The following is a 27,548-nucleotide window of genomic DNA, read 5'->3' on the forward strand; positions in this document are numbered from 1 at the left end:
GGTCATCTGCAAACCCCACAGCTGCAGTGACTTCACCAGAATTTCAGGTGAAGCCCTGTTTATAATCCTGTCAAAGGACTACATCCTCTGTACAGATGATCAAATCTCTAAACTAGGCCACTCTAACTTCAGGAGGACTGAGCTTTGCCTTTCCATTAACTTCTGACTGTTTCCATTCCACATCCCTTCCAGTTAGGAATCCCAAAATCCTGATCGTTAACTCTCATCCAGGGTTTTTGTGTTGGGAATTGAGCAGACACTGAAGCAGTCCTTGTCCAAAAGCAGCAAGGCCTGGAAAACATCCAGGTTTGTGCTGACACGCGATTAATAACATTCAAGCCACACACATGCCAGGCAATGTCAGTCTCCAACAAAGAGCATCTAACCTTTGCCCTTTGACATTTCATGACATTTGCATCACCAAATTCCCCACCATCGACATCTAGGAAGGATTACCATTAATTGAACTGGACTAGCTATATAAATACTGTGGCTACCAGAGCAGGTCAGAGGCTAGGAATCTTGCTGGGAATTCTGTGACAAGTAACTCACCTGGGAATCAATTGATTCCTATGGACCTTCCAACATATTTTGTGGCTCACTTGTCTTACTTCCGAGCTTCTGGGCATTCCGTAAATGTCTGTATAAGTTGTGCATGTTTATTGATGTCTTTTCTTTTAAGCCACAGGTGATTCGGTCCGCCTTGTTGACCAACAAGGGGCATACATGCAGTGGGTCGTGCGAGGGCTGCTCTTGGACGTTGCTTCAAGAGTTGCCTAGTGCTTCACGTCGTTAGTGTACGCTTAAACTGGACCATCTGACGGGCAACACGACAGCTCAGTGACTATCACTGTTGGCTGTGCAGATACATGGATTTGGGCCGGTGTCTGTGGGAGTTTGCACATTCTCCCCATGCTTGCGTGGGCTTTCTCCGGGTGCTCCGGTTTCCTCCCACACCCCAAAGATGTGCTCTTAGGCTGATTGGTGTTAACAAATTGACCTTAATTTAGTCTTCCTTCAATCTTCCCCAATAGGCGTAGACAAAGGTCATAGGTAGAGGAGGGCACTCACAATGTTAAAATGGCGGCGTGGGCTCGTTGGGCTGAAGGGCCTGTTTCCCGTGCTGTGTTGTTCTTTGTTCTTTGTACCTCTTGACTTCCCAAAGCCTGTCCACCATCTACAAGGCACAAGTCTGAAATGTGATGGGAGACTCTCCACTTGCCTAGACAAATGCTCAAGAAGCTTAACACCATCCAGGACAAAGTAGCTCACTTGATTTCTACCTCTTCCACAAAACGTTCAATCCCTCCACCACTGACAGATAGTGGTAGCAACCTGTACCATCTGCAAGATGCAGTGCAAGAGCTCACCAAGGTTCTTTACAGAGCACCTTTCAAACCCACAATCACAGCCATCTGGAAGGACAAGGCCAGCAGAGACCTGGAAACACCACCAACTGGAGATTCCACCCCACCCCCCGCAAGTTACTCACCATCCTGACTTGGGAATATGTGGCCGTTCCTTCTCTGTCACTGGGTCACAATCCTGAAGCAGCCTCCCTAACAGCACTGTGGGTGTACCTATACCACAGGGACTGCAGCGACTCAGGAAGGCAGCTCACCACCATCTTCTCGAGGGCAAATGGGGATGGACAGTAAATGCCGGTCTAGCCAGTGACGCCCACATCCTGTAATCTAAATTTTGAAAGTCAGATCGGCTTTGGGTTTGGGTTTGGGTTTCTGGCAGTTGCCTCCAACCTCTCAAAATTTCTATCTTTACCCTTGGCAGGTTTCATGTTTAGAGTGCTGGCAGGGCAGGGCACAGGTCCAGTGTTAACCCCTTTAAAACAAAATTATAGATAGGATGAATTCCAGATCCTCCTGAATTAGAGACTAAAAGGGGTGAAAATGAGTTACCTCAGACTGGTAGTGAAAAAAGGCAGCTGACTTTTCTCTGGGCCCAGTCCCTACTGAAGTTCACAGATCAATAGTTCAAACCCACTCGGAGACTCATTTGCACACCACTTTTAAATTAAAAATCTTCATAATAATTCCCAAATCAATGGGGAATGAAAACTGGCAATGTGAACCACAATGAGGCCACATCATTTTCACCCTCAGAAATATTTATCCTGCCCAGCTGAAGTTTGTTTGCCATCGTTGAGAAAGTAGGGTGAATGGTGGTTAGGAGCAGAGCTAAGCAATGTTAGAACTTAAGGCCTCATTTGAAATCTTGTTTTTCCATCGTGACATTGCTTTGTCAACAAACAGGAAACCTCAAAAATAGTCTGATAACATTTCATTTTTGCAGTCGTGCTCAAATCTCACCACAGCTCTCGTGCACGTTATCCTAATCCCAGCAGACTGCATGAACTGGATTTCATAGACACCCTACAGTGAAGGAAGAGGGCAATCAGTCCATCTAGTCTGCACCTACTCTCCAACAGAGCCCTGTCATCCCCGTAACCCCATACATTTACCCCACTACACCCCCTAACCTATACAGCTTGGGATACAAGGGGGCAACTTAGCATGGCCAATCCACCTAACCTGTACATCTGCGGGAGTAAACCGGAGCACCCAGAGGAAACCCACGCAGACACGGGGAGAATGTGCAAACTCCATGCACTCACCCAAGGCCCGAATTGAACCCAGGTCCCTGATACTGTGAGGCAGCAGTGCTAACCACTGCGTCACCCGTTTAAAGGCTCAAGAAATGCAACGCACAGAATTAATCCTGCCACAATCTTAGATAGTTAAATGCATTGTTTCCTGCTACAGAAATACAGAAGCATAGAATTGTACCCTCAGAGCAGAGTGTAGTACATAATACTGCACTAAAAGCCTATCGCCAGAGTGTCTCTGGGACAGTGTCAGTGGCAGAATGGCATTTTCACTGGATTAGGAATCTGGAGATGCGAGGTTAGTACTCCAGGGACCCGGGTTCGAATCCCATTGCGGAAGATGGTGAAATTTGAATTCAATAGAATAAATTTGGAATTAAAAGTCTAATGGTGACCATAAAAGCATGCTCAGTTGTTGCAAAAACTCCACTCTGCTGCGCTTATCTGGTCTGGTTTGTTTAAAGATTTTCTATTAGTGTCACAAGTAGGTTCACATTAACACTGCAATGAAGTTACAGTGAAAATCCCCTCGTCACCACACTCCGGCGCCTGTTCGGGTACTCTGAGGGAGGTACTCTGCACCTAACCAGCACGTCTTTTGGACTGTGGGAAGACATCGGAGCACCCGGAGGAAACCCACGCAGACACGGGGAGAATGTGCAGATGACACACAGACATTCACCTAAGCCGAGAATCGAACCAGGATCCCTGGCGCTGAGGCAGCAGTGCCAGCCCAGTACATGTAACTCCAGACCCAGCCAATACGCCCATGAAAGAATTAAAAAAAAACACAGTTCTGAAGTATAAAACTGGGACAACAGTAAATTTCTCTCCTCCTCTGAAAATGTTGCCAGAAAATAGATCTAATTTGTAGTTGTTGCCACCTGCTGGTAAGGCAAAGAAATCACTTCCAAAAATAACGAGGTTTGGTGGTTCCAACAGGTTTAATACATTTATATAATTCAATCCCAGAATATGATTTCAGCTGTCAATTTCGAAAGGAAGTCGTCATGCATCACTGAGACAATAGTACAATCAATTCATTCCTGCATTTCGGATGGTGCTTCTAGGAATCACCTCTTCAGGACTGGCGATGGTTAGATCTGGAAACCAAATTTTAATGTAACGTGCAGACACGGGGAATAGCAGCAGGGTAATATATCAGACTTAAAAAATTATCGCTCCTTGTGCACATGATGGACTGAGTGGATTCTGCTTGAGTGACTGATATTGGGAGGAGAAAGGCAGGGACCACAGGCTCATATGATGAGGTAGGACATGGGGTTCAGGAGGTTAAACATGAGTAACAACACATTCGTGATTTCAGGTGCGGCACGGTGGCACAATGGTTAGCACAGCTGCCTCACTGCGCCAGTGACCCGGGTTCAATTCCGGCCTCGGGTCACTGTCTGTGTGGCGTTTGCACGTTCTCCCCATGTCTGCGTGGGTTTCCTCCGGGTGCTCCGGTTTCCTCCCAAAGCTGTGCGGGTTAGGCTGATTGGCCGTGCCAAATTGCCGCTTAGTATTAGGGAGATAAGCAGGGTAACTATGCGGGTTTACGGGAATAGGGTCTGGGTGGGATTGTTGTCAGTACAGGCTCAATGGACCAAATGATCTTCTTCTGCTGTAAGGGTTCTATGATTCCAGGAATCAAACTAGCTTCCCACTCACTTGGCCTTTTAAATTGAGTGCAGGTTGTCCCAAACCCCATTCCTGTAGAATTCCACCAATATTGAAAAAAGTGGGAGCTCGAAGGAGGAAACTCGACCTGAAGTGATTTCTTGGCATCAGACCTGTTTTTGAAAAGTATATAAATTGTGGGAAGGAGGAAAAGCAAGCTGAAGCAAAGAGCTCCAAAGTTTGCAGAGGGGCTGGGGAAACCTGGGGTAAGGGTGCAGGCTTGATGGGCCAAATGGCCTCCTTCTGCACTGTGGGGGTTCTAAAACAAAATGTTCTTTATCAGCTGATTGCTGACACATCTAGCTGTCATTTCGTTTCTGCAACTGTGTTTGGAAATGCCATTTGGATTAAGTGTCCAGGGATACAGGCCGGAATTGCACCGGCATTGCCCTCCCTGGAATCGGGGCGGGCGAGGCTCACAGAACGGAATCTTCCATTGGCCTCAGGCGGGATTTTACGAATCTCACCCAAGTGAGGTCGTAAAACACCGGCCTTGGGGTTCAAATCCCATCGTGGAGGTTAGGGAATTTATATTCAATTGTTTCAAAGATCCGAAATAAAATAAATAGTCTCAGTAATGGCCACAAAGCTATTGCGTAAGCCAGTGTATAGAGGACAGGGTTCCTTTATTTTAAGTTAGCTCGTTGATTTGGATGAAAATCGCTGAAATTTTAGGTAGAGAATAATCTGCTAAATGATTCGTGTTAGAGCTTACGTTTCTACACTTGCTAAATCAGAATAAGGCCCCCTTGCAGGCAGTGCCAAACATACGCAGTAGGCTTCAAGAACGCATAATTATGATTGTTGAAAGAATGCTTTTAGAATGATGCAATTTTCCTGCTGTCCCCTTTTATTCGTACAGTCGCAAAGAATTGCCCCTCTGAAGAAAGAAAGTTGAGTGACAAAGCTCCTGAACGAAATCATCCATGGAGACACGGTGAAGCAATTTCCTGGACGGGAAGCCCTCAGTTGTGAGATGTTTTCGTTATGTAGAATCTCTGTGAAAAATGGTGTGCAAAATAAATATATTTTTACAGTCAACCCACTTATTCACAAATAACAAAATTACATTTTAGTGATAATTCTGAACTTACGAGCTGGATACTCGTTAATTTGTTAACCCTCTCCTTATAGTTTATTGAGAGGACATTTAGTTTTTTTTACACACTCTATCGTCCCCTAACATTTTCATCCTTCTGAGGAATTGTGTGTAATTTGAGGGTGTGTGTAATTTACCTCGGGAACATTGTCCAGAACTGCATCAGCAGAATGTTGGCCCCAAAACCACGTGCAAATTTTTAATTCCAGCAGGAGTAGTTAGAAATGTAACAGAAAAATATATATAAAACACCTGGGAGAGGCAGAGAAAGAAATGATTCCTCTTGTACTTGCTAAACTGGTGTTTGGGTTATGTATGGTTATGCCACAGGGACTGGTAATCCAGCAACTTGGATTAATTGACCAGAGCTGTGGGTTCAAACCCCACCACAGAAGGTGCAGAATTTAAATTCAATTAATTAAATAAATTGGGAATTTAAAAAGTAGTATCATTAATAGGCATGAAGATATCAGATAGTTCTCTAATGCTCTTTAGGAACCTGTTCTACTTATCTCCTCAGGCCTACATTTAACTTCAAATCCAATGCAATGTGGTGGTCTCTGATTTGCCATTTGAAATGACCGAATTCAGTCACTTATTTTTACTAATAGTTTCTGACAAAGTATACAAAGCATCTCAAGGACTGGAGTGCTTCCCATGTAGAAGGCATAGTCGTTCGCATGATGCCTCACAGCGCCAGGGGTCTGGGTTCGATTCCTGCCTTGGGCCACTGCCTGTGTGAAGTTTACACATTCTCCCCATGTCTGTGTGGGTTTCCTCCGGGTGCTCCGGTTTCTTCCCACTGCCCAAAGATGAGCAATTTAGGGGGATTGGTCATGCTAATTTGTTCCTTAGTGCCTCGAGATGAGCAGGTTCGGGAGAATTAGTGGGGTGAATACATGGGGTCGCAGGGATGAGTAAGATTGCCCTATTGGAGAATCGGTGCAGACTCGATAGGCCAAATGGCCTCCTTCTGCACCATAGGGATCCTATGATTCTAAGAAGGCTGTTTGCCATCATCCTCTTCTCAGGTTTATTTGGGATGGACAGTAAGTGCTGGGCTTGTCACTGTCACCTATAGAAGGAGATAGTTTTTAAAAAATCAACAGTATATGTGTGGAAGTAGGAATGTTTCTGGCTGAGAAACATCCTTGTGACCTACTTTCCCAGAACATATGAACTGGGTCAACGTGACATTTTGAGAATGGATGCATTCTGACCTTGTTAATCCCGATCGATAGGCAGGATGACATTTTCTCCTCGATATTTTTGGAAATTAAGATGTCACGTGGAGCACAATTTTCTACTTTTTCCCAATTTTAGCAAAGAAATCGATGTAAGTGGAACACCCAATTCTATTGATCTCTAACCTTTTAGTAAGATAAATATAATTTCACAAAGAATCAAATAGAATAGATGGCACTGCCCATAATATGTGTTTTTTCGACAGAATGAATAGGGGGAAACTGTCTCCATTCACACAAGGATCGATAACCAAAGGGCACAATTGTAAGACCAGTGAAGAGGGCACTCAGATAGTGCACATAACTCCACCATGTTGTGCTAACTCAACATTATTACAATTACACAGCTTTCCATTGAGGTTTCTCCCTGCATTGTTGATGCACTGAAAAGAAAGCTTTTTACGAGGCACTTCCATCTCATTGAGGAGGCCTTGGGCAAATCCACGTCCAACAACCTGCTCTGAAAACTCTGCTCAGCTGTGACGAATTCCATCAAAGCAGCGGAAACAATGCATAACGCTGAGAAACAATCAATAGCGTGGGAAGATGTCCTTGCTATTGGGCAAAGGTTTACCAGGGTTATTCCTGGGATGGCAGGTCTGTCATACGAGGAGAGACTGAGTCAGTTAGGATTATATTCACTGGTGTTTAGAAGAGTGAAAGGGGATCTTACAGAAACTTATAAAATTCTAACAGGGTTAGTCAGGCTAAATTCAGAAAGAATGTTCCCAACGGTGGGGGAGTCCAGAACTAGGCATCATTGTTTGAGAATAAGGGGTAAACCTTCTAGAACTGAGGTGAGGAGAAATTTCTTCACCCAGAGGGTGGCGAATGGATGGGATTCACTACCAGCGAATGTAGTTGAAGCCAAAATGTTGACTGATTTTAAGAAGGAATTAGATATAGTTCTGTCGGGCTAAAGGGATCAAGGGATAGGGGGGATCAGGGTATTGAATTCAATGATCAAGATGAATGGAGGAGGAGGCTCGATGGCCTCCTCCTGCTTCGAGAGTTTCTATGTTTCTATTCTAAATAAAGCAACCCACAACATTCTAAAATTGTCAATTCACCCGATGTTCCAATGTTAATGGATCCTTCCAGAAACATCCAGGATCCAGATCCACATTTTTGCAAAGAGTTAACCAGTTCTTCCTTAGACCATTCCCATGTGCCAGGCTTTGCTCTAATCCGTCCATTCGGTTTTGAGATATATTGTTAACAGACTAACAAGTGGGTGAAAATGTTATCTCAGCCGTCTTTTCAGTGTTAGAGGGGAGAGGGGGAGACTGTTTTTTTCACACTGACAATCCTAATGACCTCAAGTTGCCAGAATGGGCGTTGTCATCAGATTCAGCGGCAATCTTTAAAAGGGAATTGGATAAAAGCTTGAAGGGGATTGCAGGGACGGAGCTGGGGTTTGGGACTAATTGAAAAGAGCCAGCACAGCCAGCAAACGGTCCCCTTCTTTGCTGACCGTTATAGATAGGGTGGGTTCTCGGAGGCTATTTCCCAGGGCTGAAATGGTTGCTATGAGAGGACACAGGTTTAAGGTGCTGGGGAGTAGGTACAGAGGAGATGTCAGGGGTAGGTTTTTCACTCAGAGGGTGGTGAGTGAGTGGAATCGGCTGCCGTCGGTGGTGGTAGAGGCGAACTCTCTGGGGTCTTTTAAAAGACTTCTGGATGAGTACATGGGATTTAATGGGATTGGGAGTTACAGATAGTTCTATGGCCTGGTAGGTATGGATATGATCGGCGCAACTTGTGGGCCGAAGGGCCTGTTTGTGCTGTAGTGTTCTATGTTTCACGATTCTATGAATAGTTGACCATGCTTGAGAAGACAACGGGTGGGACTGCCCCTTTCCACCCACCGTGGGAATCGTAGCGGGCAGGAGAGGACCATGCAAAGGTCGTTGACCTCAGGAGGGATTTGGGATGAGCCTGGTTAGGAACTCCCGCCCGATAGCGGGGGGGGAATTTACACGAAGGAGAACGCCTGGCTTTGACTGACAGTGAGATCTTCTGGTTCCGCCGTGGTCAATGGGGTTTCCCGTCGAACGCCTACCCTCGCTACGGTGAAACCCACGGCAGGGAAGCGCTGTCAACGGGACTGGAAGTTCCCACCTCACTGAATGGCCAGAGACTGCGTTATGTGTGTTGGAAAGAATATATGATGAAGATTTTACCTTTGAGGAGCTGCGCTGATCAACGGAGGGCGAGGTGTTCTGTAAGAAAATTTTGTCCAAACAGATGTGGTTAATAATTGCAGAGCAAAACAAAATGCACTCCTTTCATTTCACATTTGAACTTGTCAAAGATTTCTGCAAGTGCTTGTATCAAAGGCTGGGCAGTGATTAGCATATTTATTGACCACAGTACTTAGCCATTTCTCCTCGCTGTAGCATCTTGCCTTTCGAACAAGAAAAGTTCAGTGATCTGCCCGGTGAACTTTGGGTAGCGCAGTGGGTTAGCACTGCTGCCTCGCAGCGCCAGGGACCCGGGTTTGATTCCCGGCCTCGGGTCACTGTCTGTGTGGAGTTTGCACATTCTCCCCGTGCCTGCGCGGGTTCTTTCCAGATGCTGCGGTTTACCCCCCCCCCACTAGAGGGCATAGGTTTATGGTGAGAGGGAGGAGGTACAAAAGTGTCCAGAGGGGTAATTTCTTTCACACAGAGAGTAGTGAGTGTCTGGAACAGGCTGCCAGAGGCTGGTACAATTTTGTTTTTTAAAAAGCATTTAGACAGTTACATAGGTAAGATGGGTATAGAGGGATATGGGCTAAATGCAGGCAATTTGGGCTAGAACAGAATCCTACAGTGCAAAAAGAGGCCATTCGGCCCACCTAGTCTGCACCAAACACAATCCCATCCAGGCCCTAACCCCATAACCCTACAGATTTACCCACTAATCCCTCTAACCTATGCCTTCCAGGACACTAAGGGGCAATTTAGCATGGCCAATCAACTTAGTCCATTCATCTTTGGACTGTGGGAGGGAACCAGAGCACCTGGAGGAAACCCGCGCAGACACGGGGAGAATGTGCAAACTCCACACAGACAGTGACCAAGCCGGGATTCGAACCCAGATCCCTGGAGCTGTGAAACAGCAGTGCTAACCACTGTGCTACCGTGGCTAGCTTAGAGGGTTAAAAAGTTGGGACAAGTCGGCATGGACAAGTTGGGCCAAAGGGCCTGTTTCCATGCTGTAAACCTCCATGACTCGATGGTTCAGAGGGAGGACAATGAAAACTTTCGCACCAGTAATAAGGTATGTATAGATGATTAAATATGCCGAGGGCAGTACTCTTAGGAATAAACATTTTAAAAAGCAGGAAATAAATAAGAGATTGAGCAGCATAAGTAAAGACAGGTCAATATTTTGGATGAAAGAAAGAATGAAGTTGTATTTGCATCGCATCTCTCCAATCATTGTGAAATCAGCTTTTGATCATAGATCATAGATCAAAGAACAGCACAGCACAGTACAGGCCCTTCGGCCCCCTATGTTGTGCTGAGTTTTGTCTGAAACCAAGATCAAGCTATCCCACTCCCTATCATTCTGGTGTGCTCCATGTGCCTATCCAATAATCGCTTGAAAGTTCTTGAAGTATCCGACTCCACTATCACAGCAGGCAGTGCATTCCACACCCCAACCACTCTCTGGGTGAAAAACCTACCTCGGACGTCCCTCCTATATCTCCCAGCATGAACCATATAGTTAAACCCCCTAGTTACAGCTACATCCACCCAAAGAAATAGTCTCTGAACGTCCACTCTATTTATCCCCTCATCATATTCTAAACCTCTATTAAGTCGCTTCTTATCCTCCTCCACTCCAAAGAGAAAAGTCCCAGCTCCCTCAACCTTTTCTCAAACGACCTACCCTCCAAACCAGGCAGCATCCTGGTAAATCTTTTCTGCACTCTCTCCAATGCTTCCACATCCTTCTTATAATGAGGTGACCAGAACTGCACACAATATTCCAAATGTGGTCTCACCAAGGTCCTGTACAATTGCAGTGTAACCCCACGGCTCTTAAATTCAAACCCCCCGTTAATAAACGCTAACACACTATAGGCCTTCTTCACGGCTCTATCCACTTGAGTGGCAACCTTCAGAGATCTATGAACCCCAAGATCTCTCTGTTCCTCTACATTCCTCAGAACGCTGCCGTTGACCCTGTAATCCACATTCAAATTTGTCCTACCAAAATGAATCACCTCGCACTTATCAGGGTTAAACTCCATCTGCTATTTTTTGGCCCAGCTTTGCATCCTATCAATGTCTCTTTGCAGCCTATAACAGCCCTCCACCTCATCCACTACTCCACCAATCTTGGTGTCATCAGCAAATTTACTGACCCACCCTTCAGGCCCCTTCTCAAGTTATTGATAAAAATCACAAATAGCAGAGGACCCAGCACTGATCCCTGTGGTACACCACTGGTAACTGGTCTCCAGTCTGAAAATTTTCCATCCACCACCACTCTCTGCCTTCTATGAGATAGCCAGTTACTCATCCAATCAGCCAAATTTCCCTCTATCCCACACCTCTTTACTATCTTCATGAGCCTACCACGGGGAACCTTATCAAACGCCTTACTAAAATCCAAGTGTATGGCATCAACTGCTCTAGCTTCATCTGCACGTTTAGTTACCTCCTCAAAGAATTCAATCAAATTTGTGAAGCAAGACTTATCCTTCATGAATCCATGCTGACTATCCCGGATTAAGCTGCATCTTTCCAAGTGGTCAAAAATCCTACCCCTCAGGATCTTTTCCATTGACTTACCGACCACCGAAGTAAGACTAACTGGCCTACAGTTATCAGGGTCATTCCTATTTCCTTTCTTGAAGAGAGGAACAACATTCACCACTCTCCAGTCCTCTGGCACCAGCCCCATGGACAGTGAGGACCCAAAGATCAAAGACAAAGGCTCTGCAATCTCATCCCTTGCCTCTCAAAGAATCGTAGGATATATCCCATCTGGCCCAGGGGACTTATCGAACCTCAGGTTTTTCAAAATTGCTAACATATCTTCCCTCAGAACACCTACTTCTTCCAGCCTCTCAGTCTGTATCACAGTCTGCTTGGTGAGCATTGAAGAAAAGTATTCATTCATCGCCTCTCCTATCTCTTCTGACTCCATGCACAAGTTCCCACTGCTATCATTGACCAGCCCTAACCTCACCATGGTCATTCTTTTATTTCTTACATAAGAGTAAAAAGCCTTGGGGTTTTCCTTTATCCAACCCGCCAACGGCTTCTCATGCTTCCTCCTATCTCTCCTAAGCCCCTTTGTTAGCTCATTCCTTGCTACCTTGTAACCCTCAAGTGACCCAACTGAACCTTGTTTTCTCATCCTTACATACGCCTCCTTTTTCCTCTTGACAAGACATTCAACCTCTTTTGTGAAGCTTGGTTCCCTCACTCGGCCATTTCCTCCCTGCCTGATAGGGACATGCCTAGCAAGGACACGCGACATTTGTTCCTTAAACAAGTTCCTCTTTTCCTTTGTACCTGACAGTTTCTATTCCCATTTTATGCCCCTTAATTCTTGCCTAATCGCATCATAATTACCCCTCCCCCAATGAGAACCTTGCCCTGCTGTGTGACCCTATCCCTCTCCAATGCAATAATGAAAGACACCATATTGTGGTCACCATCTCCAAAGTGCTCTCCCACAAACAAATCTAACACTTGGCCCAGTTCATTGCCCAGCACCAAGTCCAATGTGGCCCCATCTCTTGTCAGCTTCTCCACGTATGGTGTCAGGAAACCCTCCTGCACACACTGTACAAAAACTGCCCCATCCAAACTATTCAACCTATAAAGTTTCCAATCAATATTTGGAAAGTTAAAGTCACCCATGACAACTACCCTGTGACCTCACACCTATCCATAATCTGCTCTGCAATTTCCTCCTCCACATCTCTATGACTATTTGGGGGCTTATAGAAAACTCCTAACAACGTGACCGCTCCTTTCCTATTTCTAACTTCAGCCCATATTACCTCAGTAGGCAGATCCCCCTCGAACTGCCTTTCAGCAGCTGTTAAACTATCCTCGATCAACAATGCTACTCCTCCACCTCTTTTACCACCTTCCCTACTCTTACTGAAACATCTACACCCTGGAACTTCCAACAACCATTCCTGTCCCTGTTCTAATCATGTCTTCGTAACGACCACAACATCGTAGTCCCAAGTACCAATCCACACCCCAAGTTCACCTACCTTACTCCAGATGCTCCTTGCATTGAAGTAGACACACTCCAACCCACCTTTCTGTCTGCCGGTACACTCCTGCGACCTTGATACCCTCCTCAGTACATCACTACACTCAACGCTGGCTTCTGGACTACATCTCATTTTCCCATCCCCCTGACAAACTAGTTTAAACCCCCCCCCGAAAAGCTGTAGCAAATTTCCCTCCCAGGATATTGGTGCCCCTCTGGTTCAGGTGCAAACTGTACAGGTCCCACCTCCCCTAGAATGTGATCCAATTATCCATGTAAATGAAACCCTCTCTCCTACACCATCCCTGCAGCCACTTGTTAATCTGTACTCTCTCCCTGTTCCTCAACTCGCTAGCACGTGGCACTGGCGACAAACCAGAGATGACAACCTGCTTTGTCCTGGCTCTCAGCTTCCACCCTAGCTCCCTAAATCCCTGTTTTAAATCCCCATCCCTTCTCTTACCTATGTCGCTGATACCGATGTGTACCGCGACTTGTGGCTGTTCCCCCTCCCCTTTAAGGATCCTGGAAACATGGTCCAAGACGTCACGGACCCTGGCACACTTTTGCTCACCTTTTACGCTTTTGCTTGCATGTCACAATTATCACAAAACACAAAAGTGGCACAATGGTCAATGATGTCAATATATAAAACGTTCTTTGTGATTTCTCTGAAAAACAAAAGAATTATCTCCATTTTTCTCTTTTCCCACTTATTTTTACGCTTTAATCCTCCAAGAAGCACTAAGGGCGGCACGGTGGTTAGCACTGCTGCCGCAAGGCGTCAGGCATTCGGGTTCGATTCCCGGCTTGGGTCACTGTCTGCGCAGAGCCTGCACATTCTCCCCATGTCTGCGTGGGTTTATGGCATCAGGCATTCGGGTTCGATTCCAAGCTTGGGTCACTGTCTGTGCAGAGCCTGCACATTCTCCCCATGTCTGCGTGGGTTTCGTCTGGGTGCTCTGGTTTCCTCCCAAAGTCCAAAAGGAGTGCTGGTTAGGTGGATTGGCCACGCTAAATTCTCTCTGTGCACCCGAACAGGTGCCGGAGTGCGGTGATTCAGGGATTTTCACAGAAATGTCATTGTAGTGTTAATTAAGCCCATTTGTGACAATAATTAACTTGAAAACATGACTTGCATTTGAGTACAATTCCCCAGAGACTGTTATTCGTGCATCGAGCAATGGGTAATTCACTTACAGGTGGGTTAACAGTCAATCCACTGACTACATTCATCCAACATCAGGGTGGGGAAACCTGTCTTGTTCCTACCCCAGAAGGATAACTTTGGCTGAGGTCAGCTAACTCAATACAGACCATGAATTCATAGCACAGAAGGAGGCCATTCGGGCCATCGAGTCTATACCGACCACTATCCCACCCACGCTCTATTCCCATAACTCTCATTTACCCTGCTAATCCCGCTGGCACTAGGGACAACTTAGTATGGCCAATCAGCTTAACCCGCACATCTTTGGAGTGTGGGCAGCACAGCACCACAGTGGGTTAGCACTGCTGCTTCACAGCTCCAGGGTCCTGGGTTCGATTCCCGGCTCGGGTCACTGTCTGTGTGGAGCTTGCACATTCTCCTCGTGTCTGCATGGGTTTCCTCCGGGTGCTCCGGTTTCCTCCCACAGTCCAGAGATGTGCGGCTTAGGTCGACTGGCTGTGCTAAGAAATTGTCCCTTAGTGTCCAGGGATGCGTAGGTTAGAGGGATTATAATATGTAGGGATAGGGGGGTAGGGTCTGGGTGGGATTGTGTTCGGTGCAGACTCGACGGGCCGAAGGGCCTCTTTCTGCACCGTAGGGGTTTCTGTGATTCTATGGAAACTGGAATACCCGAAGGATACCCAAGCGGACAAAAGAAGAATGTGCAGACTCCAGACCCGAGGCTGGAATTAAGCCCAGGTCCCTGGCACTGTGACGCAGCAGTGCTAACCACCGTGCCACCCTGCGACCCTTCTTGACCTTTTTTCTCTTGGCATCGTGGCAGAAGGTTTGCCAGTTCAAGTCGTAGAGAAAGCAACATTTTTTATTGAAGCACTGAAAATGTTTTGGCCGCTTTGTAGCGTCCAAAATCAAGTTTGTCCTTTTGACAGAGAGGAAGGGACACAGCTGTTAACAATTTGTATGTTTTTGTGCTCAGCGTGATGAAGTAGTTAAATACGTAACCAGGCTGAGTGAATGCAAACAACCACAATGGGCTGAAGGGCCTCTCCCTGTGCTGTAAAACCGACTAAACAGAACATGGAATGCCTGCAAATGGCTACAGCCAAGTGTAAGGGCCATCCTTGCCATTTCATGTTCTGTAAAGACAGCACAAATACCTCTGCAGCAGATGGTGCTATTCTGCACCTCTCCCAACTCAGATACGGCACTGGTACGCCAGGCCCTTCAGAAGTGGTGGAATTTGGCAAGTGCGACCGATCAGGCCACACTGGTTTGTGATCACCCCTCTATCACCACGTAAAATATGACATGCCCTGACTGGCCTGGAAGAATCTTTAGAAGTTAGGCTTTGACATCTCATCTTGATGTGACCTCCAACACTTCAACGGGCAGAGAATTCCAGAGATTCACCACCCCTTGAGTGAAGAAGTTCCTCCTCAACTCTGATCTAAACTGCACCCCCCCCCCATCTTGGGGCTGTGCCCTCTAGTCCTGCTATCCTTTCTAAGTGAGAAGAATCTCTCTACCTCTACCTATCCATCCCCTCCATTATCTTATACGTCTCTATAAGATCCCCCCCCTCAGCCTTCTAAACTCCAACGAGTACAGATCCAGTCTATTCAGTCTCTCTTCAGTGGGCTGGGCTTAATTTGGCAGCCAGCCTGTAGAGGGAGCTACTGTGCATGTGCAGGCTCTGATTCTACACATGCTCAATAACAACTGCAGGGGTCTGACAGACAGAGAGAGAGAGCTGTCAGGCCCCTGCTGCTGAAAGCAGTTTCAACCAACTCTCCCCATACCTAACTCGGGGTGGCGGGGGGGGGGGGGGGGTTTCCTGTCCTGCCTGCTACTGGGATCATAGTGAGTGGGGGGTAGGGGATGCAGACCATCTGTTGACATTGGGAGGGACTTCCCGTGTTTGAAGTGAACGCAGTGGGTAGTGTCCCTAACTCTGAGCCACAAGCTCCAAGTTCAAGTCCTACCACAGGGCTTGATAGCCAAGGGAGATGCATCAATAAAGTGGCCAAACAGGTTGAGTAACAACCTGCAAATCCTTCCAACATGCCAGAGGTTGGTGGTAAGAGTGGGAGAGCATCCTTGTCACTCATGCTTGATGCTGAGTGACGCTCCTCAAACTTTAAGCCTCTGGCAACAGTTCTGGGTATAACTAGCTATGGAAACAGACAAAAGTCTGCCTCAGTGCACCATTAGGTGCAGAAAGAGAATTGGAATTGGTTTGGCAAACGTACTGGTGGGAAAGAAATGAAGGAGCAGAAATAAATAAATTAACATATGTCCCAAGACTTCCGCAAAATCAAAATATCTAAGAAAGAAAAACAAGAAAAATTGACCGAGGCCTCCTCACATTTATATTTCACATCTATAAAAACCTCCTGTGTCAAGACCTGCTCTGAAACTCCCTCTAGCCGTGTGTGAGTACCCTCCTCCTTTCTTAAATAATGTTATGAAGCACCTGTTCTGCTATCGACCAGCTTCCCACGTTTCATTCCCAGAATACAGATCCAGGGCGGAATTTTACGAGATTGATTCTAAGTGTCCAGCTAGTTCGAAAATGGGAGAATTCCTGGTCCATTTTTTGAATGCGTTTTCACGCCCACTCTTACGCATTTGGTCACTGAAAATATGGTCTAGAAGGTTTCTAGCTACTAAGAACATAAGAAATAGGAGCAGGAGTAGGCCATCTAGCCCTTCGAGCCTGCCCCGCCATTCAATAAGATCATGGCTGATCTGAAGTGGCTCAGTTCCACTTTCCCACTTTCTCCCCACAACCCTTAATCCCCTTGTCTGTCAGAAACCTATCCACCCGTGACTTAAATATATTGAGCGAGGTAGCCTCCACCACTTCAACGGGCAGAGAATTCCAGAGATTCACCACCCTTTGAGTGAAGAAGTTCCTCCTCAACTCCATTCTAAACTACCCCCCCCCTTATCTTGAGGCTGTGCCCTCTAGTCCTGCTATCCTTTCTAAGTGAGAAGAATCTCTCTACCTCTACCCTATCCATCCCCTTCATTGTCTTATACGTCTCTATAAGATTCCCCCCCTCATCCTTCTAAACTCCAACGAATACAGACCCAGTCTATTCAGTCTCTCTTCAGTGGGCTGGGCTTAATTTGGTAGCCAGCCTGTAGAGGGAGCTACTGTGCATGTGCAGGCTCTGATTCTACACATGCTTATTAACAACTGCAGGGGTCTGACTGACAGAGAGAGAGAGACAGAGAGAGAGAGAGAGCTGTCAGGCCCCTGCTGCTGAAAGCAGTTTCAACCAACTCTCCCCATACCCGCAATCATGGAGACCCATAGCTGATCACGAGCCCCACAAAGCATGGGCATCTAACCTCAGTCACACATTCCCACTGTTCAGACTGATCCAATCACAATTTCAGAGCAACAGCAGTCCCCCCTGCCGCACCACCCCCCCCCCACCCCCCACCGGATCCAAACCCATTGCAGACCAGGAGCGGGCCTCCATCCCACCAAATCCTGTTGCAGAGTGTGTAACGGGCCCCCCTTCTCCCTGATCAGGTCTCCCCTTCATGCTGGACCCCCATAGGCCCCAGGCCCTGACACTGCCTGGTTGGCAGTGCCAATGTGCCTTCTGGGCATTGTCCAGGTGCCAGGCTGGCAATGCCAGGCTGGCACTGCCCAAGGAGCAACACCCCCCTCGAGCTTGGCTTCCTGGGGGTGCCTCAATGGCTGGTTCCACTGGCAGGGTGAACAGGACTGTTCCCTAAACACATGCTAATGAACATTCAAATATATTTAAGTAAATTATTCAGCTTCTCGCCCATCTCTGGCGAGAGACTGACCCTGCCAGAAATCTGGCTCTCAATTGGGACATGATCCTGATTTCTTGGCTCGCTTTGCCCATCGATGGGAGGGACGAAATGGTAAAATTCCGCCCCTAATATTGGACAGTAATCCAGTGTGACTCAGTCTGCACCCCACCTCAATCCAAAACTGGGACACACTGGGCTCTCAAATGGGCTACAAAATATCGAGGAGAAAAGATTTTCGGAAAATAGTACAACCAGTAAGTCACAAATGTCATTGGGCAACATCTTACCAAATATATTCTAACTGCCAAACGAGCATAAAAATGGGAAAGAATCACACCCATTTTCTGGGCAAGTTCCCACACGCAATTGTATGGCACTTAGCGCAAAAATGAGACAAAGGGTGGGACCTTTCGGCTGCGTCCACTCCAAATATGAAAATCCTGCCTGAGGTCAATGGACCCCTTTCCCTTACAATTCCCCTGGCATGCAACACTGGCAGATTCCCCCAAAGTGTGATTCAAGCCAGTAGAGGGAGTGGATGAAATCTATTCTCGCCAGAGAGCCAGCTGCTGTCTGTGAGTGGTGCAATTGTGCATGACCTTGGTCTCTCAGTGGACTGTGTACAAGTGTACCACCCCGGATATTTTGCTCCACCTGCTCCACCCCTTCTTAAACAGTATAAAATCCATCACATTCCTTCCTTTCTTTAGGTCAGAAGAAGTCATGTGGATTGGAAATGTTAATTCGATTTCCTTCTCCATCGGTGCTGCCGTATTTGCTGAGTTTTTCCAGCATTTTCTCCTTTTCATTATAGATACCACCAGGTTTAGATCGGCTATGGAAAAGAACAAGGAGCAACCCAGAGTAAGAATTATTAATCGGGGGGAGGGTCAGTTTCACTGGGGTGGGATGGATCAGCCCAAAAAAATTGGAATTAAAGACCGGCAGGCAAAACTGCAACTGAGCAAATGGGCTGCCTTTAAAGGAGAGATAATTCAGACACAGTCAGGATGCTTTCCATCAGGGGAAAAGGCAGGACTAACAAATCCAGAGCTTCCTGGATGGCATAAGAGATAGACAGTCAAATAGATCAGATAAAGCGTGAGAGATATCAGATTATATGGATCCTAGAATTGAAAATCAGGATCAAATTATTATGGATTTAGATCGGCTATGGAAAAGAACAAGGAGCAACCCAGAAGGCTCAAGGAGGAATCGAGGAAACGAAAAAGAGAATTTAAGGGAAACTGGGGTCTTGAATCCAGGGGAAGGTCAGCCATCAGCCTCGCAACTGCTCTGTTGGCTTGTGGTTGGCCAGGCACTCCAGAGAAGAGGCAGAAACCTTACAGTGCAGAAGGAGGCCATTCAGCCCATTGAGTGTGCATTGCCAACAATCCCACCTAGACCTTACCCCTGTAACCTCACATATTTACCCCACTAATCCCTCTAACCTACGCATCTCAGGCCACTAAGGTACAATTGAGCATGGCCAACGCAGCTAACCCACAAATCTTTGGATTGTGGGAGGGTACCAGAGCACCTGGAGGAAACCCAAGCAGGAGAACATACAAACTCCACGCAGACAGTGATCCAAGCTGGGAATCAAACCCAGCTCGCTGGAGCTGTGAGGCAGCAGAGCTAACCATTGAGTCACCGAGCTGCTCACTAGCTCTCCAACCAGCAGGCAAGAACCCCCTCAGCCCCCCCAAAGTCTCAACAAGATTCTGCCCCAGAAGCTTGCCATGTGTGGGTGACAGTCACTCAATGTAATTAAGGAAAAACTGGGCAACCCATCAGTAAATTTCCAGTCTGAAATCAGGTTGCCATGGGAAGCATATGAAGGAGAGCATGTTTCAAAATGCTGTTTAAGAAATTCAATTAATAAATGGCTTTTGCATGTAGGGTGTGGGGGAGGTGAGGGAGAGAGGGTCTGGGAGATTGCCTCTGCAGGTAAACCTTTGCTACTTCACCCAGGCAGGCAAAGAAAGCTCTAACCAACACAGAGCACTGGCCGCCCTATCTCCCATTGGAAGGCTGCTTCCAGAGAGATAAACTATTCCCCCTTGGTCTTCAGGAGCCTGGAGGTAACTGGAAAATGCAAGCTGGCCCCCGATAAGTGACAGTAAGTGGCCTATAATGAGCTTGATTGGTGATTACGCCTCCCGTTACGCCTCCCCATCCTGCCTCCATGATATGGAGCTCAGGAACTGCCATGCTGCCTGGCGTCTCTATTTTAATGCCCGTTCACCTCTCATCCTGGGGTAAGAATGTTTACAAGGAAACTTGCTCAAGTTTTAGCAGTCACTGAGCAGTTCTCAGCTGGATTGCTGTAATCAAATCTGGACACCATTAAGAAAGATGCCAACGCCTTGGTTACCAAGAAGGTTTAACATGACGCTACCCTGAATCAGAAATTACTGACACACAGCTGGAAAGGTTGGGCTTTTTCTCTTTAGAATAGAAAAGGTTAAGGAGTTATTTAGTAGAGGTATACCAAATCAGGAAGGCTTGCGATGGAGTAAAAGAGGAAGAACAGGTACCCTCTAACAGAGAGAGCATTAACCAATCGTTAAAGAAGCAATGGGGGGCACAGTAGCACAGTGATTAGCACTGCTGCCTCACATCACTTGGGACCCGAGTTCAATTCCGGTCTTGGATCATTGTCTGTGTGAAGTCTGCATGTTCTCCCAGTGTCTGCGTGGGTTCCCTCCAAGTGCCCCGGCTTCCTTCCGCAGTTAGTGTACCCAGACAGATGCTGGAGTGCGGTAACTAGGGGATTTTCACAGTAACTTCATTGTGGTGTTAATGTAAGCCTGCACTAATAAATAAACTTAATCAAAATGATTTGTCGAAGAGGAAGGGTTGAGAAAACACTGTTAGCTTTTAAGACCTGCCTAGAAGTGTGGCGAAAGCAGGCTCAGTGAAATCTTTGAAAAGAAAACTGAAGAAATCCTTGAAGGAGAAAATTGAAGGGTTCTGGGAAAGGAGTAGTCTTATGGGGACCAGTTGATTAGCTCTCTGAAAGTTCCACTACAAGCTGAGTGCTCTTCCTTTGTGTTGGAATTGTAAGAGGTCTCACAATATCACATTAAAGCCCAACAGGTTTATTTGGAATCGCGAGCTTTCAGAGCACTGCTCCTTCATCAGGCAAGCAGAGGTAGATTCACAAACATGGTATATAGATGCAAAGATACAATTGCAAGGTAATTCCAGATCAGAATGTGAAGAGACTGAAGAATATGTAATTATCTTGCAATTGTGCCTTTGTCTATATATGCCAGGTTTGTGAACCTACCTTCACTCACCTGATGAAGAAGTAGCATTCCAAAGGCTCATGATTCCAAATAAACCTATTGAACTTTAACATGATATTCTTACTGTGTCCACCCAGTCCAACAACGGCATCTCCACCTCTGTGTTGGAAGATTCCATGAGTATGTCACCAAAAAATTTTATTTACCTTTGTCATGTCTTGGCCACTCAACAGGTAAGCTCCAGTCACTCCACAGGTCAGTTGTTGCACAATACTGGTTAACCTTACTTCGCACTTGAAAGGTATAAGATTTCTCTGGATCTATACTTGCCAAAGTATATCTTACTTGCGCATTGATTGAAAATACCTGCATGAACAAAACAAAAAAAAGCGGCAGGTAATATTAATTGATGATAATATGTAAATTTCAATACTGAGGTGAACAATATTTAATGAGCTGCCTCGTCGCCCATCCCCTGCACAGTTCAGTTGTGCCACAAAGCTGATGAATCACTCTTATAATACGCTATGCTTCCTCGAGTCAATACCCAACAAATAGTACTGGTTTTGAAAATTGACTTTTCCTCTCTACCTGTTTTCCTCTCTACTGGGGCAGCAGAGTGGCACAGTGGTTAGCACTGCTGCCTCACAGCGCCAGGGACCAGGGTTCGATTCCAGCCTTGGTCTGTGTGGAGTTTGCACATTCTCCCCATCTCTGCGTGTGTTTCCTGCAGGTGCTCCAGTTTCCCCCCACAGTCCAAAGACATGTGGGTTAGGTGGACTAACCAAGCTAAATCGATGTCTGGGGATTAGCAGGGTAAATAGGTGAAGGTACGGGTGGGATTGTTGTCGCTGCAGACTCGGTTAGCCTCCTTCTGTGGGGATTCTGTGTACAACAAAGTAGCAATCAGAATTTAAACGTGATGACAAATTTACTATGTCAAAGTGCAGAGCTGTGTGAAGGGGTCAACAAGGTGTCTTCAATATTGGAAAAGGATTTGTTTTAATTGTGGTGAGTAAGGAATTCATTCTGATGCATATTTTAACAGCTCTTTTAGCAGTGAGCAAATTAGGATCTTATGTACTTGTTGTGGTCAATGAGGTTTCCCATAGAACGCACCCCTGGGAAACCCATGGAGGGAGTGTGCCATCAGCAGGACCATAAAATCTTGCTAATGTGAGCAGCAGTTAGAACTTGGCCCACATTTTTCAGGTGTTACAAAGTTAGGTGGGAAATGAAGTCGTGAGAGGCTGCAAGTGGACAAGAATTGGGCAAAATATAATGTGGGGAATTGTGAAGTTATCCACTTCGGGAGGAAAATGGTAAATGTTCATGTTTAGAGGGACCTGTTTCAAAGTTTGAAAATTTATTTATTAGTGTCACAAGTAGGCTTACATTAACACTGCAGTGAAGTTACTGTGAAAATCACCGAGTCAACACACTCCAGTGCCTGTTCGGGTACACTGAGGGAAAATTTAGCACGGCCAGTGCACCTAACCAGCACATCTTTTGGACTGTGGGAGGAAGCCAGAGCACCCGGAGGAAACCCACGCAGACACGGGGAGAACGTGCACACTCTGCACAGACAGTGACCCAAGTTGGGAATCGAGCCCTGGTCCCTGGTGCTGTGAGGCAGCAGTGCTAATGTTAAAGATGAACTTGGAAATCCTTCAAACATATGCTGGTGGCAAGAGTAGGAGAAATTCCTAGTCAGCCATTTAATGGAAAGAAATTGGAGCTTCTACCATTACTATCCATTGCTCCAGGCTGCAATATGCATGTCAAAGTGTATGTTGCTACAGCAACTTGGACCCTTTTGGAAGCCAATTGCCTCAGTTGGATGGATGGCTTGTGTGGGTCAGCTTGGTGCAAACCGCATGGAGTTTTATCCCTGTTCTGCTGGGTTGGATTCTGGACCTGCTTCTGTGCTCTATCCAGGCTAACAGAGAACAGTTCCTATCTATCCCTGCAGGTGTCGTTCGAGAATCAGCTTCATTACTCAAAGTGCCCTGAGTTAGCCTGTCCAGCAGATGCTTTGAATCTGCATTGCGTCTTCCATGAAGGAGTGGCTATGGTAATTAGAGTTGGGGGTGTGGGGCAAGGAGGCTGGGGGAAAGAAAGAGGGTTTAGATTTGATTCCTAATGGCACAGGGGGGTCAATTTAAGCTGCCTTAATTTCCCACTCTCTCACCGCCCATTTTCAGAAAGCTGCTTTTAGATTCTGGTCCCTCGCTTTATAAATGGTTGCAAATTTTTCCCAATCCATAAGTTTGGAAATATTCCAACCCTCTATTAATGCACAGATAAGATACAGACATATCCCCACACATACATACGAGATAGGGGTTTCGCAATGTCCACTGCTTTTTACACTCACAGAGTGAAGAGGGTTCAGGACATGACCACAAGGAAACCCAATTATGAGTTTTACATGAACTCAGAATCAAAAGTCAGCTGGAATGTTCCTTCTGAGGGGAAAATGGCTGATTGCAGAATTCTCCGTCTTTTCAGACTAATGGTAAGAAGTCTCACAACACCAGGTTAAAGTCCAACAGGTTTATTTGGAATCACGAGCTTTCAGAGCGCTGCTCCTTCATCAGGTGTGTGATTCTCATCAGAAGTTGTGAGACCTCTTACCATGCCCACCCCAGTCCAACGCCAACACTTCCACATCATTTTCAGAAGGCATGCAGAATGAATCAGTCAGGAGGCACGAGTTCCAAGCTTCAAGCAAATGGCTGGTTTGATTAGGGTCCGGGTTTGTTCTGCTGCCACTGGCTTGATGATAGACAGCACGGGCTGTTACCTGGAGTGATGTTCAAGTTGGATGAAATACAGCCAGTGTTGGAATTCAATTCTAACGGGTGGTATCACAATGCAGCTTGGGGGAGGCCATGTGACATGCCTCCTCAGCACTGGACACAGGATGACCGGAATGTTGAGGCTTAATCGGAATCAGGAATCCATTTGATTTTGGAGACACTGGGGTTGAATTAAATAACTGACACTCTCTTTATCGAAACCATGGTGTTAGGACTGCTAACGCTTTGGCCATTAAGACTATCACAGGAGATTATGACCTGAGAAGGTTCTCCTTTGTTTGGAGTTAGCTGGATCTGACTCCGTTTCCCTGTGGCTATTGTTACTTTGGAACCGCTGCAAGGCGTCAGGTGGAGATATGTTGTTAGTTCACCAATCTTCCATTTTTAACAGCACAGAAAAATATTGTCTTTAAAAGTAGTCCAGCAGATGAATATATATTTTCTGTCTTATCTTGAGCCTGACACTGAATTCCATTATGAGTTGTGCAGGTTTGGAGTCACCATGCCCACACAGAGACTCTGGTTACTAGCAATAGTCACTAAAAAATTGTTAGACGTACACAAGGTAGACTTGGGGTCTCCAAGTTCTAAACACCTTCTCACACATGGCACAGTGAGCAGTGCCATTCTACACAGAAAATGAGTGGGTTGCCACTGAAATGACTCCTCAAAGGCCAGTGTCCCTTCTCCAGATTACTTTTATTTACAAACTCCATTCTACTCCGAGAATGCTTCATTTACAAAATCAGAACCAGGTGTGACTGTGGACTTGACATGCCCCCATATTTATGTAAAAGTGCAGCTCCCTGATTGAGCAAACAAGTGTGACCTCAATCAGGCTCATGCTCCAAGAGGCCTTGTAAAAGAGGTGTCATTACAGACACCATGCTTCTAATTACAGAATGGGCACACATCCTATTCCATTAAATAGTGGTTTCATTAGTTGGCCACATAGCAGAAACTGTTGATTATTTGCAAGTCATGATGTGGAGATGTTGGACTGGGGTAAACACAGTAAGAAGTCTCACAACACCAGGTTAAAATCCAACAGGTTTATTTAGTAGTAAACACCACTAGCTTTCAGAGTGCTGCTCCTTCATCAGGTGAGTTGGAAGCCAATTGCCTCAGTTGGATAGATGGCTTGTGAGGGTCAGCTTGGTGCAAACAGCATGGAGTTTTACCCCTGTTCTGCTGGGTTGGATTCTGGACCTGCTTCTGTGTCCCATCCAGGCTAACAGAGAACAGTTCTGAACAGAACCTTAACCTGGTGTTGTGAGACTTCTTACTGTGATTATTTGCAAGCCAATCAAAGTAGACACCAAACCATATTTGAACATGTTAACAGCCCCAGTTAACAGCCCCAAGCAGCAGTCGTCCCAAATTTAAGAATTTTAGTCATCTATATGCCAAATATTTGTCTTTAGTCGGCTGACAGACTACAAAGGATAGATCTTCATCCAAATTCCCAGTGACAATGTGATAATGTGTTACTCTACTCAGTTTCTAAAAGTTAGTTTCTATTCTCTGTTTATAAGGGAAAACACTTGTTAGCCTTGTTGTCATTGTCACACTGTACCTGCCAATTTTTATCCTTATTACTCCGATGCCTGACTTCATACATTCGACATTTCAGTAAGTTCTTCGATACGTTCCAGCTCAAAGTGAGCCCGTTATTGTCCGTCATATTCAGTGACAGGTCTTCAGGAGGATTGAGTTTCACTGAAAGATATGAATTGAGTTTTTGTCCCGACACTAAAGAAGATCATTTCAAGAATTTCGACCAGACTGGAACATTGAATGATGTGCATTTCCCATTCATACAATAAAGTATGCTATGGATTCTTCCAGCTTGTTAAATTGCCATTGTCGATGCATAAAACAACCAACAAAATGTTTTTAAAAATTGAGCAATGAAGCATTTGATCATTGTTGATGACTATAGTGAAGTTAAACGGTAAGAAATGCACCACAAAGATGCAGCTCATGTGTTGAGGGGCATGAGCATCATATTTTGATGGTTAATCTATTAAAAATGAAATCAGTTCTTGGCCTTTTCTTGCCAACCCCACTTTCTCTTGGGGTTTGCAAAGAACGGCAACAAATCCCTACACAGCAACAAAGCCGAGAAAGGAACGTTAGGAGTATCCGAAATTGAGGGCAAATTGAGTTGGAAATGAAATCCAAGGATATATGCGCAGTGGTGGAGGGTAAGTGGACAAGAGGGGCAAATAATACACCGAAGGGCTGGAGTCAGAGGAAGGGGTGTGTTAGATAAAAACTCTGGGATACTCACAAGCTGCTGAGGTGCTTTGTTTTGCACCAGGTAACAGCTGAATAGTGATTACCCCAACCCACGACTTGTTAGTGAGAGGAATTTTCCATCCCCTACCCGATGCATAAACATCTTCACTTCACAATTGTACAGATTTCCTCAGTTGAGGTTAATTTCTCTTTTGTCATCGTTACGTTGTATGTGTGTTTGAACAAACCATTTCCATGACAGAAATTACCTTCATTTAACGTCGGAGGTTCTTTTGCCACATGCTCAATTTTCCAGCAATGTAGCATTTTAAAATGACACAGCAGCTTTAGTGCAACTGAGGTTTTGTGTTATTTTAAGTGCAGCGTTAATTCAAACAAGTGAGGGGAAAAGTACTCGCTGCTCTCCTGCACCTTTAGTCTTTAAGGTAAAGCTCTCACTGCTCCACCATACCTGCCAATCTTCCATTGACTTGTTTTATTGCACCTTCTAATCTTTAAAGGCAAATTTGTTGCCTTATACTATCTGCTGGCTAAAACTCTCAATGCTATAAGCCATTCATCTTTCCTCTGCCTCTACTCATCAGGGGCACAAGCTGCAATAAAACCCATTACTGACATGGGGATTGCAATACTCGATTACCCCACACCCGATGGAAATGATGAAGGTTGTATCATTGTGCTAACTGCTCATCTCCATGATTGTGATAGTGCTGAACACTGCCGAGTGGATACACAGGGGCCCAGGTTCATACAAGGACAGCCTGCGCTCCTTAAAACCAGCCTGCACCTGTTCAAGGGAACCTGCACAGTGGCTGCAGAAGGCACTGGAAATGGCGGTGACTTCATGGGTAAGAATGGAACCAGGTGAGTGCAGTTGCACTTAGTTGGATGTTGATGAGGAGATGTTGGAGGAGGATAAGAACTTAAGAACATAAGAAATAGGAGCAGGAGTAGGCCATCTAGCTCTTCGAGCCTGCCCCGCCATTCAATAAGATCATGGCTGATCTGAAGTGGATTTCCTGCTTTCTCCCCATAACCCTTAATTCCCCTGACTGTCAGAAACCTATCTACCCGTGACTTAAATGGACCAAGTGGTTAACTGTGCGAAGGTTTGCGAAATATAAGAAGGATTTACCTCAGAAATTCATAGAATCCCTACAGTGCAGATGGTGGGCGTTTGGCCCATCAAAACTGTACTGAATCCTATCCAGGCCCTATCCCTGTAACTCCATTTATTTACCCTGCTAATCCCCCTGACCATAAGGGGCAATTTAGCATGGCCAATCAACGTAACCCACACATCTTTGAAGTGTGGGAGGAAACTGGAGCACCTGGAGGAAACTCACGCAGACACGGGGAGA

At 45.9% G+C, this 27,548-nt stretch overlaps 1 protein-coding gene across 1 annotated transcript in view; it reads right to left on the bottom strand.

Moving 5' to 3' along the window:
- Window positions 1-3,570: 3,570 nt before the first annotated feature.
- Window positions 3,571-27,548, bottom strand: part of LOC145342477 (cytokine receptor common subunit gamma-like) — a 37,960-nt gene continuing 13,982 nt past the window's right edge. The window contains exons 5-8 of the mRNA XM_080188040.1: window positions 25,502-25,644; window positions 21,310-21,469; window positions 8,830-8,868; window positions 3,571-5,301 (exon numbers count right to left, since the gene is read on the bottom strand). Of these exons, the coding sequence (XP_080044166.1) occupies window positions 8,849-8,868; window positions 21,310-21,469; window positions 25,502-25,644 (323 nt within the window). The 3' untranslated portion in view covers window positions 3,571-5,301; window positions 8,830-8,848. The remainder of the gene's footprint in view (window positions 5,302-8,829; window positions 8,869-21,309; window positions 21,470-25,501; window positions 25,645-27,548) is intronic.

The sequence above is a fragment of the Carcharhinus amblyrhynchos genome, chromosome 4, assembly GCF_965287045.1.
Source record: "Carcharhinus amblyrhynchos chromosome 4, sCarAmb.v2.hapA, whole genome shotgun sequence".
Classification (NCBI taxonomy): Eukaryota; Metazoa; Chordata; class Chondrichthyes; order Carcharhiniformes; family Carcharhinidae; genus Carcharhinus; species Carcharhinus amblyrhynchos.